Source organism: Manihot esculenta, chromosome 17 (assembly GCF_001659605.2).
Source record: "Manihot esculenta cultivar AM560-2 chromosome 17, M.esculenta_v8, whole genome shotgun sequence".
Lineage (NCBI taxonomy): Eukaryota > Viridiplantae > Streptophyta > Magnoliopsida > Malpighiales > Euphorbiaceae > Manihot > Manihot esculenta.
In genome coordinates, this window is record NC_035177.2 from 4,716,119 (window position 1) to 4,732,536 (window position 16,418).

The 16,418-nt window shown below is 33.8% G+C and overlaps 2 protein-coding genes and 1 long non-coding RNA gene across 3 annotated transcripts; 1 reads left to right on the top strand and 2 right to left on the bottom strand.

The window, feature by feature from the left end:
* Nucleotides 1–862: 862 nt before the first annotated feature.
* Nucleotides 863–6,121, top strand: LOC110604775 (exosome complex component RRP4 homolog). Its single transcript, XM_021743078.2, has 8 exons — nucleotides 863–1,162; nucleotides 2,441–2,631; nucleotides 2,721–2,822; nucleotides 2,951–2,996; nucleotides 3,490–3,579; nucleotides 4,278–4,343; nucleotides 4,482–4,550; nucleotides 5,493–6,121. The coding sequence occupies exons 2-8, from the start codon at nucleotides 2,477–2,479 to the stop codon at nucleotides 5,928–5,930; spliced, it is 966 nt and encodes a 321-aa protein (XP_021598770.1). The 5' UTR covers nucleotides 863–1,162; nucleotides 2,441–2,476; the 3' UTR covers nucleotides 5,931–6,121.
* Nucleotides 6,122–7,051: 930 nt separating this feature from the next.
* Nucleotides 7,052–15,973, bottom strand: LOC110604776. The gene is made up of 2 exons (XM_021743079.1): nucleotides 15,493–15,973; nucleotides 7,052–7,527 (listed from the first exon to the last, which is right to left on the bottom strand). Exons 1-2 carry the CDS (start codon nucleotides 15,751–15,753, stop codon nucleotides 7,294–7,296), a joined length of 495 nt encoding a protein of 164 aa, XP_021598771.1. The 5' UTR covers nucleotides 15,754–15,973; the 3' UTR covers nucleotides 7,052–7,293.
* On the bottom strand, nucleotides 8,925–15,486 carry LOC122722190. The gene is made up of 2 exons (XR_006349161.1): nucleotides 11,399–15,486; nucleotides 8,925–11,349 (listed from the first exon to the last, which is right to left on the bottom strand). It is a non-coding gene; the product is annotated as an uncharacterized LOC122722190 (long non-coding RNA).
* Nucleotides 15,974–16,418: the final 445 nt, after the last annotated feature.

A 16,418-nucleotide genomic window follows, 5' to 3' on the forward strand; every position in this document is an offset into this window, starting at 1 on the left:
GGTTCGATGTACCTTGGAGTTAGTTTATCTTTTCTTCCAAAGTAAATCTAACTAGTATATTTACTCTATTTACAAATAAGGAAAACCCATAATGCAACAATCTTCGAAACTATGAATTCTAATCCTATGATTTCTCTAATAAAAGCTCAAAATGAGGTAGATGAATTACTCAAAATAGCAGCTCCATAAAAGCATTTTGAGTCCTTTCACAATCATAGTAACATTGCTTGGTGCCCTCCTGATCAATCTTCCTTTAAAGCAAACATGGATGCTGCTTTTGATAGTGATAATTTTGTGACAAGAGTTAGTGTGATAATCCATAATTCTCAAGTTCAGTTTGTGGATGGATGTGCTATGGTCGCTCAAGCTCTTTCACCTATAAAGCTGAAGGTTATGCACCTTGTATTATTGAATTTGATTTAAGCCAAATTGTTCATCTATATCTCTCTCTAAATCCTATACCTTGGGATTTAAAAGCCTTTATTCATGATTTTCGTGTTCTATTGATTTAAAATCAACTTCTTTTAAATAATTATAATCCATCGGTTAGTTCACAAATAAAGTTTGATTTTTTAAAAAAGAAAACACAAAAAATAAATAAAGAGTAATATTGGTTGAGATAATTTTGGAAATAGTGAAAAAATTATAATGTTTTCTTTAATATTATTATTTATTTTAAAAAATAATAATTTAAAAGATAAAATTAAAATATTGTTATTATAAATATATTAAATATTTTAAAATGGATTACATTATTTATCTTAAAAAATTATAACTTAAAAGACAATTAATATAATATTAATTTAATAAATAAACTATAAAAAATCTTAACTGAAAGTAAACAATAAAACTAAGTACCCAAACGCTCGTATCCTTTCGTCAGAAAAACCCCTTAAACCCCCAACACTAACATTTCTCTCTCAAGTCTCAACCTCCCCTCTCCCACCTTCGGCCTCTCAGCCTCTCCTCCGGTACAGCCGCGCGCCTCCCATCGATCTTCCTCTTCTGTTCACGCTGTCAACGTCGTTGCGGCGTCCGCTGGTCCTGGTTGCTTCTTCGCTCTCCTCCGCGCTTCGTCTGGTCCTCGTCGCTGGGTCCGCTGGTCCAGTCCTTCTGCCGTCCGCTGCTGCTGCTGCTCCTCGCGCGTCCTCAGTCACTGCAGGTCTGAATGGGTTTTGAGATTGTGGCTTCAGATGTGTGCTGTCTAAGATTTGTGAGGTCTATTGATGTGGTTTTCTGAAATTTGTGGAAATATTAAGATTTATGTGAATGTGCTTGGGTTGTATTTGTGGGACTTATTGAAAATTCTTTGGATTAAAGACTATCGTGAATGGATTAGAGTTGTTTTAGTGAGATTATTGAAATGGGTTTCTGGATTTTATTGAAATATTACTATGAGATTTATGAAATTCTTGGAAATGCCAAGATATATTCTGAGAGTTGTAATTGTAAAAATCATTGAAAATTTGTTGAAATTAGACACTACTCTGAATGAATTCAGAGTTGTTTTTGTGAGATTGAAATGGGCTTCTGAATTTTACTAAAATGTGAGATTTTGTGTGAATTTCTTTTTTTTTTTTTTTTGGAATTATGAGTTAATTGGGTTTGGTTAGTTTCAGGTAGTACATGAGTAATGGTAAACGGGTTTGGGACCTATGCGGGTAGTGAAATCTAATTTCTAAATGGGTTTGGAACGTGTTTGGATGGTGTACTTTTAAACCGAAGTTTTTTTGAAATGTTGAGATTTATTGAACGCTCATATTTGTTGAAAGCTGGTTCTTTGTTCAATTACTGAGTTGTTGAGATTTGTCATTATGTGTGCATGTTTTAAGATTTGTCATTTGTTGTTAATTATTTTAAAGTTTCTATGTATGTGTTGAGATCTGTTGATTAGCTGAGATTTGTGTATATTTAATCCTATTTATTTTAAAATTTAATTTTTAATTATTTTTATAAGTTCATGGTTTGGGTTTGAATATTTTGACTGTTAAATATATCAAAATTAGTAAAGTTAATCAGATTTGGATGGGTTCGGTTCATATGTGTATAATGCTAATCTGATTTGTGACAGATTCAGAAGTGAATATAATTAGTAAATGGATTTAAGACTGGTTTTGAATATCCTAAATTTTGCAATACCCTACCCGTTACCATCCTTACATTACAACCACCTGAAATTAATTAACATAAATATGTACTGTTGGGTAGATAAATATGAATATTAGCGATAACTGATAGTTCATTTTCATATATTACCCTATTAATTCAGTTTTTTCAATTTAATTAAAAATGGATTAACAATTGACCAACCGAAGCCTGCCAAATAAGGAAGGTTTGGTCTTGTGCCTTTAATAAGCAAACAAACTGAAGTCTGAAACCTAGCTTAAGATTGATTTCAAAATTTTAATCTTATTGGGTTTTCTCTCCATTGTGCACACAGAGGAGAGGGAAGAAACGAGAGGTAAGTGAACCAAAGATGAGAGAAATACAACTATCCTTGAATCAGACGCAAAAGATACGACTACAGAAAGCCCTGCAAAAGCTAGAGTCTATGCATTCTAAGGCCAATTCTGATGCTTCCGTCACTGTCGCCGATACCATCCCAATCAGCCTTGAAGACAACATTCTCAAGTTCCTTTTCTAATCCTAGCTCTTATGGTTTTATCTTAATTAATTAGATTTATCAATCTTGACTGACTTGTTTTTTCACCTAATTGAAGAGGACATGGAACCGCAGAGCGCAATGGTGAAGTGGTGGCTACTGTTTGTGGAGTGGTGGAGCGTGTTAACATGCTTGTCTATGTTCGCGCTTTACGTTCCAGGTGCTTGCATTTATGAAGATTGTGACTTGGTGGTTGCTTGTAATATTTATTGTAATTGCATATTAACTGCTGATTTAGGGTTTTGATCCTAATGTATCTAAGTATATCTAATGCTATTGCGATTGTAGGTACAAGCCAGAGATTGGAGATATCATAGTTGGCCGTGTTGTTGAGGTAATTTAAAGCTTCTGATAACTTATATGGACTGAAACATTATTTTGGGTTATTATTTTTAGAATGACTATATGATTCTAATTTTCAAGATAGTAAAAAGATGATTTAAATAATTGGAATCATTAAAATTATACTGAATAGGTAAGGAAATGCTACCCAACAGTTGTTGATGGAAATCCATAATTAAAGGGAAGTATTTCTTTTCAAATCCTAGTTTGTCTGGTCAAATATTTGAACGTTTTGAATCTTTTCTTTAGTGTTCTGGGATCGTATTTAGTCTCATTTCCATAGTTCTTATGTATATAATGTTTCAACAATGTTTAAATATGATCCTTCTTTCTCTTTCAAAGAATTATTATAATCGCTTTTCAATAGTTTGAATGGGAAATGATTTCTTTACATTTCCCATGGAAAAGTTCTCCACGAAAGATTGATGGATTTGTACCACTGAAGTATTTTCTTGAACTTTTGTCGCTGCTTCTTTGTTGTCCAGGTTGCTCAAAAGCGTTGGAAATTGGAAATAAATTACAACCAAGATGCTGTTTTAATGCTTTCTTCGATGAACTTGCCTGATGGTATTCAGGTATGAAATATCTCATATAGCACAATTCTCTAAATACAAGTAGTTGTTTCTGCATTCACATTATGGTGGGCGAAGAAGAGCATTTGCCTCATGATTGGCTGAGTGCCATATTCGAAACATTAGGGAAATTTAAGTACCTGTCACCTGTGCCATATATTGGAAACATTAGTGAAATTTAAGTACCTGTCTACTGGTTATTAACATATTTTATGATTAAAAAGGAAGGAAAGAGCTTTAGGTATAATTGAAATGTGGCAATCATAAGGAAATTTACTAGTAGTTGAATCCATTGTGCAAGTCTACTTGTAAAGCACATTAGATTAAACTTTAGTTTTGTTATCATTTTGGCTGTAACAAGATCATGCCATTGATTTCTATGATATGAACCCATTCTATGTGGGTTCAAGAGTTTCTAAGGCTGGTTGATGTTTCATATTCAATCCAGAACCAACCTATTTTGCGACAGGTGTCTTTTGCCTTCACTGCTCTCAGCTCAGATGTTTATGCATTCTAATGTTATTCAGTTAGCCTGCTGTTAGCTTAGATGCTTGTGCACTTTAAGCTAATAATTTGTGAATTGATCAAGCATGAGCCTATCATATCTGGCCAGGAGCAAGTATTGATACTGTTCACCTTGAAGAGCTAGGGTAGTTTGTTGCTTTCTTTCTTATTACAACCTTTACAATTTTGATTGCTAGAGGCGGCGAACTGCAGTGGATGAACTGAACATGCGTAATGTTTTCGAGGAGAATGATGTTATCTGTGTAAGTGCTCAACCCCAATTTTTCTATTGTTTGTGTCAATACTGTTTTATATATGATAATCTAATGTGTCACCATAAATAAAGGCAAAATAAATCCATAATTTAATGTCAAGAATTATATGCTATTTTCCTTTTTCAGGCTGAAGTTCGTAATTTTCAGAATGATGGGAGTTTACAGCTGCAAGCAAGAAGTCAGAAGTATGGGAAGGTTTGATGTACTTGTAAACCTTTAATTATGTGGTATTTACCATGTACTACTGAGGAAAAGTATTCCCCTATACAGGCAAAGACAAAGAATAGGCTGAAAAGATTATATGAGGAACTATTAGTTGAAAAAATATAAAATGTAATTCATGTTATTTATTACTAAAACAGGATATTTAGTTTAGATCTGTAGAAATTTGTGCTTTTAAAACTAAATGAGACTATTTTTAACCTTTTCTTAGTAGAGTAAAACAGAGAGACGTGATCTTGATGCTTCTACAAACACTTCTTACATTAACATCATTATCAACTTTTAATTCTTTTGTAAGGACTGTTTAAAAATATAAAAAATTAATTTAAAATTGTTGATATTCTTTCTGTAAATAGCTTAGATTTGTAGTGATAATTAGGGATATGATTATGTGATATGATTGGGATATGATTAGATTATAATTAGGAAATTAATTTATTTTCTTATCTAGTATGTACTCTTATAAATAGTATATATACCCCGATTAGCTTGAGGGGAATAATTAAGTATTTTTCTCTCAAAGCTTCTGCTTTCTTATTCTTTTCATCATCGGTTTCAAAAATTATATTCGATATATTTTAGTCATAAAGATACTAAAATAACAAAATGGTGCTTTCCAAATTGCTTTTTTCAACATCTAAAATGATGCATTTGCTAAAAAAGTGCACTTGTGGCCCTCAATTATAACGCCAAACGGTCGCTAAACTATACGTTGCTAAATGCTACTGATTAATAATCTTTTCGTGTAGTTCCTGTTTATCCGAACTTGGCTTTTATTTTATGTATACTGTGTGTGTGCATATAATTTCCAGATTTGATTCCTTGGCATAGCCTCTTTAAACCTCAGCATATTCACTCTCATAAAGTAATGCAATAATCATTATCATAATTTCTTATGTTAATTATATGTTACAGCTTGAGAAGGGACAATTGCTGAAAGTCCCTCCTTATCTAGTGAAAAGACAAAAACAGCATTTCCATCATCTGGTGCAATATGGAGTTGATTTGATACTTGGATGTAATGGGTTTATATGGGTTGGTGAACATTGTGATGCCAGAGACAGTCTTCCAGAAGAGCAATCAAACCAGACTGATGAACAAACTACCAAATCCACAAGAGTTTCTGAAACCATGCCACTGGAGACGAGACAACACATTTGCAGGGTTGCAAATGCTGTCCGTGTACTTTCAACTTTGGGATTCAGTTTAACTTTAGAAGTGATAATGGAGGCGTTTAACTTGAGTAGGACTTTGAATCTTGGTATAGATGAGATGCTTGGGTCAGAGTTCCATGTTTTGGTAGCAGAGAAAGAGGCTGAACGGCGCAGTTCATTGACAAAAAAGAAGAGGTGATTGTAGTTTCCTTTTGTGGTCGAAGAGTTCCTAAGAGTAATGTAAGTCCCACATACTGAAATTGCATATGTACTTGTCAGCTGGGAAAGAATTTTTGGCATAATTTACAGAATTGTTTCTTTAGACTATAAAATTTTTGCGAGTCAATTATTTATATGTTTATTAGTTTAGCGTATATTGGTGTGCCCAAATCATCACTGTGAAGTTCACTTTTATTATTTATTTTCCATCCTGGGTGGGAGAGACTGTAGCATACGTTCAAATTCCTTTGGTTTTCTTCTTGGATTCTTGCTGTTTCCAAATGGAAATGGTATTGGTTTGAAATTTCTTGGGCTTTTGATGTTTGTAATTTTATTTTTTTGGTTATTTTGATGTCAGTTTGAATTGTTGGCCGAGTTCCATTTGATGGCAACTATTGTTATGAATTGGGCAATTGAGAAAAATTGCAGCTCTTCATAGTAAATTAAAGACAGCATTGGCAAACTAACTTCCAGGTAATACCAAGGAAAAAAAAACAAACTGAAATCTAAAATTCTTATGAATTGTTCCTATGTTTTTTTGTTTTGTTTTTTTTTTTTTTGTTTTATCCATCGTCTTGGCAGCTACCTCTATCCTGTTTTCTCCCAAAATTAGGTTCCGACATTGAGCAACCTCGGATGACTACGATTGACAGTGGGAAAGCAACTCTCTTTGACAAAAAATGCAAATAAGCAAGATGCATTGCACTAATGTCCGTTGGCAAACTTTGCCTATTTTACACGAGGTTAACGGTGTTAAATAAGTAGGCTAGCATCCTGCTTAAATTCCTTTGAATCATGATTTTTGGGCTATTGAACTATATGACATTTGGGCTGTTGAGCTATTAAGAATTGGAGTGTCTTTCCTAAACGTTTAAACTCTGCGTCTTTAATAGAAGTTGGAGTTTTATATACCCACCATTTTTCAGCAACGACAATAAGCAGATCAACCGGGAACTATTCTGAACAATGGAGATGATAGTATCAATGAATCAATTCATGCATTCACCTAAATCTTCTTCTTCTTCTTCTTCTTCTGTTTTTCCTTTTTGCAATGCATAGTTCCCAGTTAATCTGGACAATTGTATTTCATACTCGCTCAAGTTAAGGAGTCTAAATCAATATCTTCCAGTAAAACCAATTGCGTAAAAAGTCTTGTAATACAGTACAGATACTAATACATTTTGGGTGGATGGTTTCCCCAATTCATGCTACATTGAAAAACCACAAATCTCATCTAAAAGAATTAGCTTAGCTTAGCTTTTGTATGAGCCAACAATATGCTACTGCTATAGACTTGACAGTGAAACCCAACCCACAAACCTCAATTTTGATGTTAAAATACATCACATCAACTGTAATCTACCTTGATATTCTACACACACTTGGATTTTCCCATCATGGGAAATCACCTGGTTCTTGATTTTTGCGGGTCGGGCACTGCACTTCACTTTAAACCTCGGCAACGGTTTCTGGTGGTCAACACAGGATGATGTCTCTGGTAAAACCTCTTCAAGGAATTCATCTGCCACATCTCCATCTTCATCCATCTTGAGGCGCTTTGCGTGCCATCTCAGACCCTAAAACAAAGACCACACAAAATTTTAACGTACTTGAAGAAAAAATTTATAAATAAAATAGCAAATATGACGTATACAAAATAGATGTCCACACAATGTGGAAAACCGGAAACAAAGGCCAAATACTGTCAGAGAATGAGAAGTAAAGCACGACAACTTTGAGTACAAATAACATATGCAACCTTAGTTGCTCATATGCCTTTCAGGAAAAGTAGTATCACCATAACAACTAGAAGCAATTTGTTGTGAATGTGCATTATCCTTCTAATTGCTAGATTATGGTCAAAGTGGTTATAACAAATAAATGATCAGCATTTTATCTCTAAGTTTAGTTTGTTATCTGCAGTTTAATTTTTAAATTTTAGAAGATACGAAGTCTTTTTTAATTCAAGTTGATGTAATCTGAATGCAGCCTTTACTATAAAAGGCATTGAAATTCATTGAATAAAACATTCTCAATTTATAAAAAGCCATTCTCAATTTATGATATTGGAGAATTCTCTGAAACAGTTCTCAATTTATTTTCACAATAGGTTCCTTGAAAAAAAGCAGAAACATTAGCATCAATCTGGCTTGAGGAGGATTTTCTAGTTAATGGACTAAAATCCTATTTGAGCGCACTTAACACAATTCTTCAAGTGAAGGCAATAAAGTTCATAAGGGAATTGCAGACACAAATATTGCATCCCAGAAGCACATGGACAAATTTGCATCCCAGAAGCACATGGACAAATTTCCCGTCATGTTACCCAAAATTTGTTTATTTGAACACAATTTTCCAAAATTGTAGTGATACAACTCTCCAAAAAGCAAGGTATTTGTGCATGTGCTCACTAGGGGAAATGATGTGGAACTCAGAATTAATTCGTGATTAAAAACTCCGTCATATAAATTGATAAAGAATAAGGCAAAAATATCTTCCAAAGATATCATTCCTGTCTTGCATCAGAAAAGCAGCCAAAGATGGTAGATAAAAACAAAGATCAGAAGCATAAACCAGCAAGCATAACTTTCAATAATAACGAATGCTTGGATACTAAAATGACAAACAATGCACAACATAAGGAAACATGAATAACGCATAGGCATCTTTTATCCAACAAAGGAGGCAGAGGGAGAAGACAATTCCCCAATTTAAATATGAAAAGATCAGAAAATTCCTGATTTCAGTATTTCCCTCCAACAATCAATAATCAAAACTTTCTTGTAACCTTTTCCTTCCTCAAACAACATATCAAAAAAACTCCACAACTATATTTCCTCAATTGTCTTTGCATTTCCATATTTTTGCTTTCAAATTTTAGATTAAACAACTCGGATTATTTAAGATACAATGTATTTTGAAATGTTGAATAAAAAAATTAATGATTTAGGAGTGGATTTTTGAGAGGGGAGGAAAAAATTAAGAATGCTTTTCTATCATTTTTAAAAGTAAAAAGAGTAAAATTTAAAATGAAAAGCATGCTGTACTAATGAAATCTAATACTTAAAAACTCAATGAAGTATTAGGACTTAGTAATTGTTATCCCTTAAAAGAACAAGGATAAATCATCTTGATAACATAAATGAAGATAAAAAGTGAAGTTGATATACATACATACACATATATATATATACACACACACTTTTGTTGGGACTATTGGTGTCTGAGATGGGTACACATCTTTATGTCTAACTTATCAACTTTCTAAATAGAAAATATAGGATACAAATCTAAATTTAGGCTTAGGTGGTTGGATATGTTATTTTATATAAAATAAAAATAAAAATAAAATATAAAATTATAAAATAACAATTACTATATGTATAAATAATCAAATACAACCAAATGCATCATCCAAACTACAATACAATAACTATTTTCCATCTAAGTGCACGCTCTTCATTTTGAGAGAAAAGAATGCTATATTAACTATGCATGAATATGTCACTCAAGTGTCCAAATGCATGGATATGTGTCAGGCACATATTCCATGTTATATCCCAAGACATATAGCATGGCAAAATGAAGAGCGAGAATATTAGACAATATATATATACTCATGACATTTATGTCAAAGATGAAATAATACATGAAACATGAAATTATACCAAATATGAGATTGAGAACATAGGAAAATGGAGTTCAGCCAAGCAATTTGCAATGCTAGAGGCTAAACATGAAACATAAGCTCGGAAAATGACGTGTGCCATATCACCAAGAACATTAGAATTCCTTTCTAAAAAAAAGCAACTATAGCATACTACAGAACTATGACTTTCTTTCCACTGAATTACTGACCAGTTGATTCACTGAACCTTTTTGGCATGCTAATACAAAAGGAATGACAAGCCAATAAAAATGTGTAAAAAGCTAAGCAAGAGGGGGGAGGGCATAGAGAAAGAGGGAGCTCACCTGCAACAAAATGTTGCTACTAATCTAGTTTAGTATCAACTGACCAAAAAAAAATTGCTAACCAAACAAAAACCTTTAGTTTTAAAAAACCTCAAATTTCCAAATGGAATCAGCCAAATAAAAGGTCAAATATTAGGAAATCAACTGGGGGGAAGAGAGAGATACATGCGAAAGATGGTTGAAAAGAATCCAAGGTGTTTTATCGCAATTGTCCCCCTTCAGTGAAATTTCAAGGGGGAACAAATTTGCAATATAGTTTTGAGAAAAGCACATATGAAATAACAAATGTTAGGAGCCTTCAAGACCCAAGCTACAGGCCCTTCAGCAATTATCAAGAAACTATGTTCATTGATAAGTTTAGATGCTATTAATTATTTTTTTAATTATGATTATTACCATTAAACATAATTACTATCCAATATGCAGTTTTAATAAAAATATCTATCATGCAACATGCATAACTAAATTTAATATTATTTACATTTAATTGTCATGTTCCCCATATCTAGACGCAGCATGCAGAAGTTACAAGTCGATCATTCAACAATTTGCAGGAGCTGCCCAACAATATACATCTACAAATAAGTGATTTGGATTAAGCAGCATAACTATTAAACTCTAATAGCAATTGGAATGACATAGGGAGTGTTGGCTTGGTGGGGTAAAAATTCTTTTACTGAGGACGGTAAATCTCTCTAACCTTTCTAAAGTGTGTCAGAATGCCAATTGTGCATTTCTTAGAGCACATCACAGTAGTTTCTGCTCTAAATCAAAGTCCTCTTTCTTGATACAAATATTGTTAATGCAATTAATTTGGAATTACCCTTTTCACTTCCATTCCATCTATTTTGATTCTCCTCAATGATGGAGATACTGCTGCTCTCTAACTTGCACTTGACATTGGAGATTGCCCTTTCCTTCCTGCTCACACCCTCTCTACTTCTTCCTCATGCATCACTCATGCAACACTTCCTCCTCTGGAAAAAGCCCTCATCTATAATATATATAACTAGACACTGGTTACTGGAACCATGGCAAATAAAAATCAGAGAGTAACCATGTTTCTCATCACCTTAAAAAATTTGCCCTCTTTCTCTATGCAATTACACCAACTCAAGCCTGCTTAGATTAGACATTCTGACATTACAACACCTTCAAGGAACACCCCCCACCCAAGTCCTCCAACATTTTATTGTTTGTCTCCTATATCAACTCACATTAATTATTGCTCGTCTCCTATAATTAATGTTTCCTTTCATCTCTTAACTTATAACAACAAAATACACAGAGTCACACTCCTTATGAAGAATTGGTACATCTCAAATAACTGATAGTCATGATGCCTAGTACCTCTTTGGACAAGGGCCAGCATATACCCAAAAAAGGAGAAAACTAAAGGCTATAATTAATGAGTAATTAGCAACAACCTAATGCAATTGATAATGGAGCTATAATTAATGAGTAATTAGCAACAACCTAATGCAATTGATAATGGAGTTTTGACATTTCAGTCTTATCTCACACAAAATGTGAACCCATAAAAAGATGTCTTCTCTTCCTCAAATTAGTAAGTGGCAAATGCAACTTTGGACTGCTGTCCATGCAAAGCAATGAACAAAGTCTTCTCATACTCTGTGTGCATGCATGGCATGCACATGCAGCATTTTCTCAAAAAGAATGGGTCACGTAGAATAAAGATACCAATGTCACTTTGTAGGTAACTCCTTCAATTTCAAATTTTTTCTATTAATCCACATCCTCTATAAGTCCAAAAAATTGGATTTGAATACAATTTATTGATTTTCATTTTACACGTTGCTTTGTTAATATCTAAAACTAATAGATTGCTTGTTCAAAATTCTTTCTTGGAATTGTTAGATCTTATTGCTCTCAACATTTTACTGGATGATGCACAAAACTTTCTTCATGTTGCAAGCCTAATTATTAGTTTAAAGAATCTGGTGGTTTTAATAAAAGATACAGCATCAAACAAATAAATTGGCTACCAGTTTCTGGTGGAATTATTTGGAAAAGTTCATGTCCATTTCCTCAGGGATTATTTATAAAATATCAACAAAAAGGTAATCACTTAAACACTGTTATTACCAGAAAAGTAAAGTACAGCTCCATTCAGTGTTTTAGCTAGATGATCCAAAATTTGTGCATCATTGTACTTAAGCAACAACCAGACCAGAAAACAGTATAATATAGACCAATTCACTCCCAGCAAAGAATAATAACTTAAGAACAATCACCACTACCAAAATGAACTAAAATGTGATTAGGTGTTGTAAGTTTGTAACTAGATGATTCTAAGTTTAATTTATGCATCGTTGTAGCAACTAGCAAGAACCAGACCCAAAACCATTATTGTAAAGACCAATCCACTACACTTGGAAAAACACTGTAGCATTATCTCAAACAGATCGAAGCCATTGTGGACAGTCATACTAGTCATACTCAAGAGTGAACTAATATCACATATGAACATAACAGCATATAACAAGAAAACTATTAATCAGGGGAATAAAGTATGACCTGCACAGAAGCTAGCAGGTACTATCGTTATGACCCAAATGACAAAAGTTTGCACAATTAGCATTGCATTAGTCAGTAGGAAGGCTAAAATTTGGCAGGTAATGAGAAAGCAATATTTGTAGGTTGACAATTCCAAAGCACTCCTTATGTATAATCAAAGAAGTCAATGGACCAAAAAAGCCACGATGAGAATGAAAATGATGAAGAGATACAGGATCAGATGACTTGCAAGTTACGACCAAGGTAACTAAGTTGGCAGACATTCACTGAGTAGGTCAATGAGGTCGAGATGGCTGACTTCACCAAGTCGACCCGACATTGCTTGACCTATATAAGAGAGCTTGTATTTACTATTTAAACATAGTTATCAAAGGCATGCTGAGAGATTCTAGACATAGGAATAGACAAGAGTCTGAGTGACACAAGGATCGAAAAAGTTTATTAAAAAATCAATATTAATTCCACAACATTTTTAAGAAATTATTAATCTTTAGAGAAAAGAAATTATGTTATCCAAACAAATTGAGAAAAAAAGAAGTAACAATTTCCATAACGTAAATATTAAGTTAAAAAAAAAATCTCTAAGATAAAATTGAAGATCAACAAATTAACCCTCTGAAAAACTCCCAAGTTTTTTCAAAAAAAAAGTCAAAAAATTTACAACAATGATACAGATTAAAGATAAAAACATAGCAAAAATTCAAGATTACAACAGCATGGTTATTAAAGAAAAAGAGGAGACATGGTCAAAATTCATTAAAAAAAAAAAAGGAAACAGAGAAAAACAGCAAGATCCAAGACTAAAATGGAGAACATAGCAACAAGGGTAGAGGAGAGAATTGAAAGAAATCCAAACAGGAAAAGATAACAGAGATTTAAGGTGCTTGAACCACAAAAATGAAATGATCAACAGTGGACGATATTGTGAGCTGCATTCCTATTGCTTTCTTTATTGATGTAAACTCTCTTTAAATAAGAGAAATTACATTAAGGACGTAGAATTCAATTACATGATAATTTCCTACTGATCTGCAATCAGAACAAATAAGATAATTGCTGGACAAGATAACAGCATAATGTAATTCTGAATGAAGGTAATTGCCATGATAATTGCCATTTCCTGATTCCTTTCTTGCTGAGAGCCCAATCAGCGCTTTAATTTCCTCCTGTTGTGGACAAGATAACAGCATAATGTAATTCTGAATGAAGGTAATTGCCATGATAATTGCCATTTCCTGATTCCTTTCTTGCCGAGAGCCCAATCAGCGCTTTAATTTCCTCCTGTTGTGAGCTTCCTGATTGCACCGCCGGTACATCTTTCCAATGAAAGCATCTATAACATATTAGACCAAACTCCTCTTGCTAACAGCAGATAACCCTATAATAGCGCAGAGATAGCCTATTAAAAAGTCTATCTAATGTGATCCACTTTCACTCACAATATAGGGACATTCTTTAAGACATATCTTTTTCCACCTCATACTCCAAACTCCTTTTGTTCTTTATTTAACTCCCTCCACCTCATTCACTCACCTCCATTAAAGTCACAGCTACTTAAGCATTGGAGTGTCTCCATCAAGTTCCAACTTGATCACTATCTTCTATTTCTCTCATTACATACCATTCATAAGTTTGGTATTCATCAATTAGTGCCATCTATGTATGATCTGTGAAGGAATTTTGATAATTCCTAGTAAAAAATATTAATGTTGATAAATTATACTTCTCCTTTAATAGCCTGCTAAAATCCTTTGGACACAATTTACCAAAATATCTGCTCAAAACCATTATAATGAGGAAGGAGGTACTACTAGCTCAAAAAGAAACCAAGAATCCCAAGTCTTTTAATACTGAAAACATACCCTTTTGCCCTGATGTGCTGCAAATGATTCCATAACAACCTGTACACATTCACCAAGTCAACCCAATACTGCTTGACCTAGATAAGAGTGCTCGAATTTAGTACTTGACACACAAAGACAGAACATCACCAGCTGAGATTTTTTCCAACTCATCCAATCAAAGGGATCCAGCCAGACCATGATCATGCTACTGATAGTAGCTAATCCTACCAATACCACAGCCCATGAACACTCATCACAATAATCTAAATGTGACCCTACCAATACCACAGCCCATGAACACTCATCACAATAATCTAAATGTGACCCACTTTGACTCACTATACCAGAGACATTCCTCAATAGTACATGTATCTCCTTCAGCCCTTATAAGCTTAAATTCCTTTATTCTTTATTTACCTCATTCCTCCACATTCGGTTTTACCTCCATTAAAGCTAGAACAACTTAGGCATCAAAGTACGCCCACCAGGTTTCACCTAAATCACTCTCTTGCCTTCCCATTTCTCTTATGGCAGGACCATTATATCTGAAAGTTCATCATTGATCAGTCAACGGTCACCACAAAATACATAAGGTTCTAATATGCCTGAGGAAGTAAGAGGAAACCACCAAAATAGAAAGCTGCTGAAAGCACACTGACTGCAAGTTGAAAGTAATCCAAATTTACCATCCTTTGCAATCCCTTTTATGTTATGACCCTCCCGGAACAGCAAGGATATCTCCATATAGATTAATCAAATAAATCATAATCTCTCTCTCTTGCATTTGCCTTAGCGTTCTATTACTATCAGTTTCATACTTCCCATTAATGCTATTACAGTCACTAGATCATACTCGTAGAATGCTTTCATTTGTTTCCATTATTAATTGATCAAGTCTCAACAACTATTCAATAAGAGGGAAAAAAATTTAACTTGCTACGCTATTGAATTAGTGCCATACCATTTTCAATTAGAAGTAATGGAGATTCATAAATTGTGCTTGGTAAGGATTCAAACTGAGAACAATAATCAATTAATAAAATTAAGTCTCCCAGTAAATAGCACAAATTATATCTGCTCTTATTATCCCTACATTGGGTTGCATTGCCACATACAACTATTGAAAGGTACCCATCAACAAAATCACCAACAAATGAAGTTCAGAGATAAAGAATGGGAGAGACAGACCTGGACGCCTCCATCTCCAGAGCTAGAAGGGACCAGAACTGGGCCGAGCTGCGCACGGTCTACGGCGACCTTAACGGGGACGCCGAAGCCTTTACGGGGAAGCCCAGTTTCTTCATAATTGGAAGGAAAACGGGATTGTTGGTGATGGCGGTGGTTGTTACGATGATGATCATCTTCTACTGATTCTTGGTCTTTCACTTCGTGGGCACCTTCGTCTTTAACAAACCCAAGAAATCCCGCGATCCTCCTCAATAATCGCATCGCATTCCCCAGCAGAAAGGCTAAATCTGAGCAGAGAATCAAGAATTGAGATTGTGGGTTGCTTGGAGAAAATGAGTTTTTATAGAGAGGAAATGAGGAAAGAGAGTAGTTTAGAGATGGTCTTTCTTTGCTATGCACAACTGCTATAATCTGTTTGTGTTCATTTCTCTCTCCACTGAAAACGAAGAAGCATCTCTCTCTTTCATGAGGTTGGGTAAGGTTTTTTTCACTCTTCAGTCCTTAAATTTTGTCATTAATAATAATTGGACCCATTATTTTAAAAATTGAATGATTTAGTCCCTTATTTTTCCTTACCAATCCCTCCATAGCTCCATCTATTTTAAGATTTTTAAGATAAAAAAGCTATTGGTAAATTGTGAGAAGACAAATCTTTGTTCCACTTGCTATGAAGTTCTAGACAACTAACACCTTGTTTGGGAGGAGATATTTTAAAATAATTTAATGTTTTTTAAGGTTTAACAATCTTAAACTTGTATTTGAGAGAAATCAAAGTTTTTTGAAGTAAAGTTTTTGGGTGATCTTAAAAACATTAAACACTTCCATTTTAAACTACCAATTTTGTGAATTGAAAATATTTTATCTTTAAAACCTTCAATTATTGGTATTATTAGTATTAATATATTTTCTCTTTTTTTATCATATTT

What these genes read in the sequence shown, in the direction of transcription:
- LOC110604775 (XM_021743078.2), top strand. Translation starts at nt 2,477, where the DNA reads ATGAGAGAAATACAACTATCCTTGAATCAGACGCAAAAGATACGACTA. An exon ending in CTTGAAGACAACATTCTCAA is followed by an intron (nt 2,632 to 2,720) that starts GTTCCTTTTCTA and finishes ACCTAATTGAAG; the next exon opens with AGGACATGGAACCGCAGAGC. An exon ending in AGGAGAATGATGTTATCTGT is followed by an intron (nt 4,344 to 4,481) that starts GTAAGTGCTCAA and finishes TTCCTTTTTCAG; the next exon opens with GCTGAAGTTCGTAATTTTCA.
- LOC110604776 (XM_021743079.1), bottom strand. Translation starts at nt 15,753, where the DNA reads ATGCGATTATTGAGGAGGATCGCGGGATTTCTTGGGTTTGTTAAAGAC. An exon ending in CTGGAGATGGAGGCGTCCAG is followed by an intron (nt 7,528 to 15,492) that starts GTCTGTCTCTCC and finishes TCTTTGTTTTAG; the next exon opens with GGTCTGAGATGGCACGCAAA.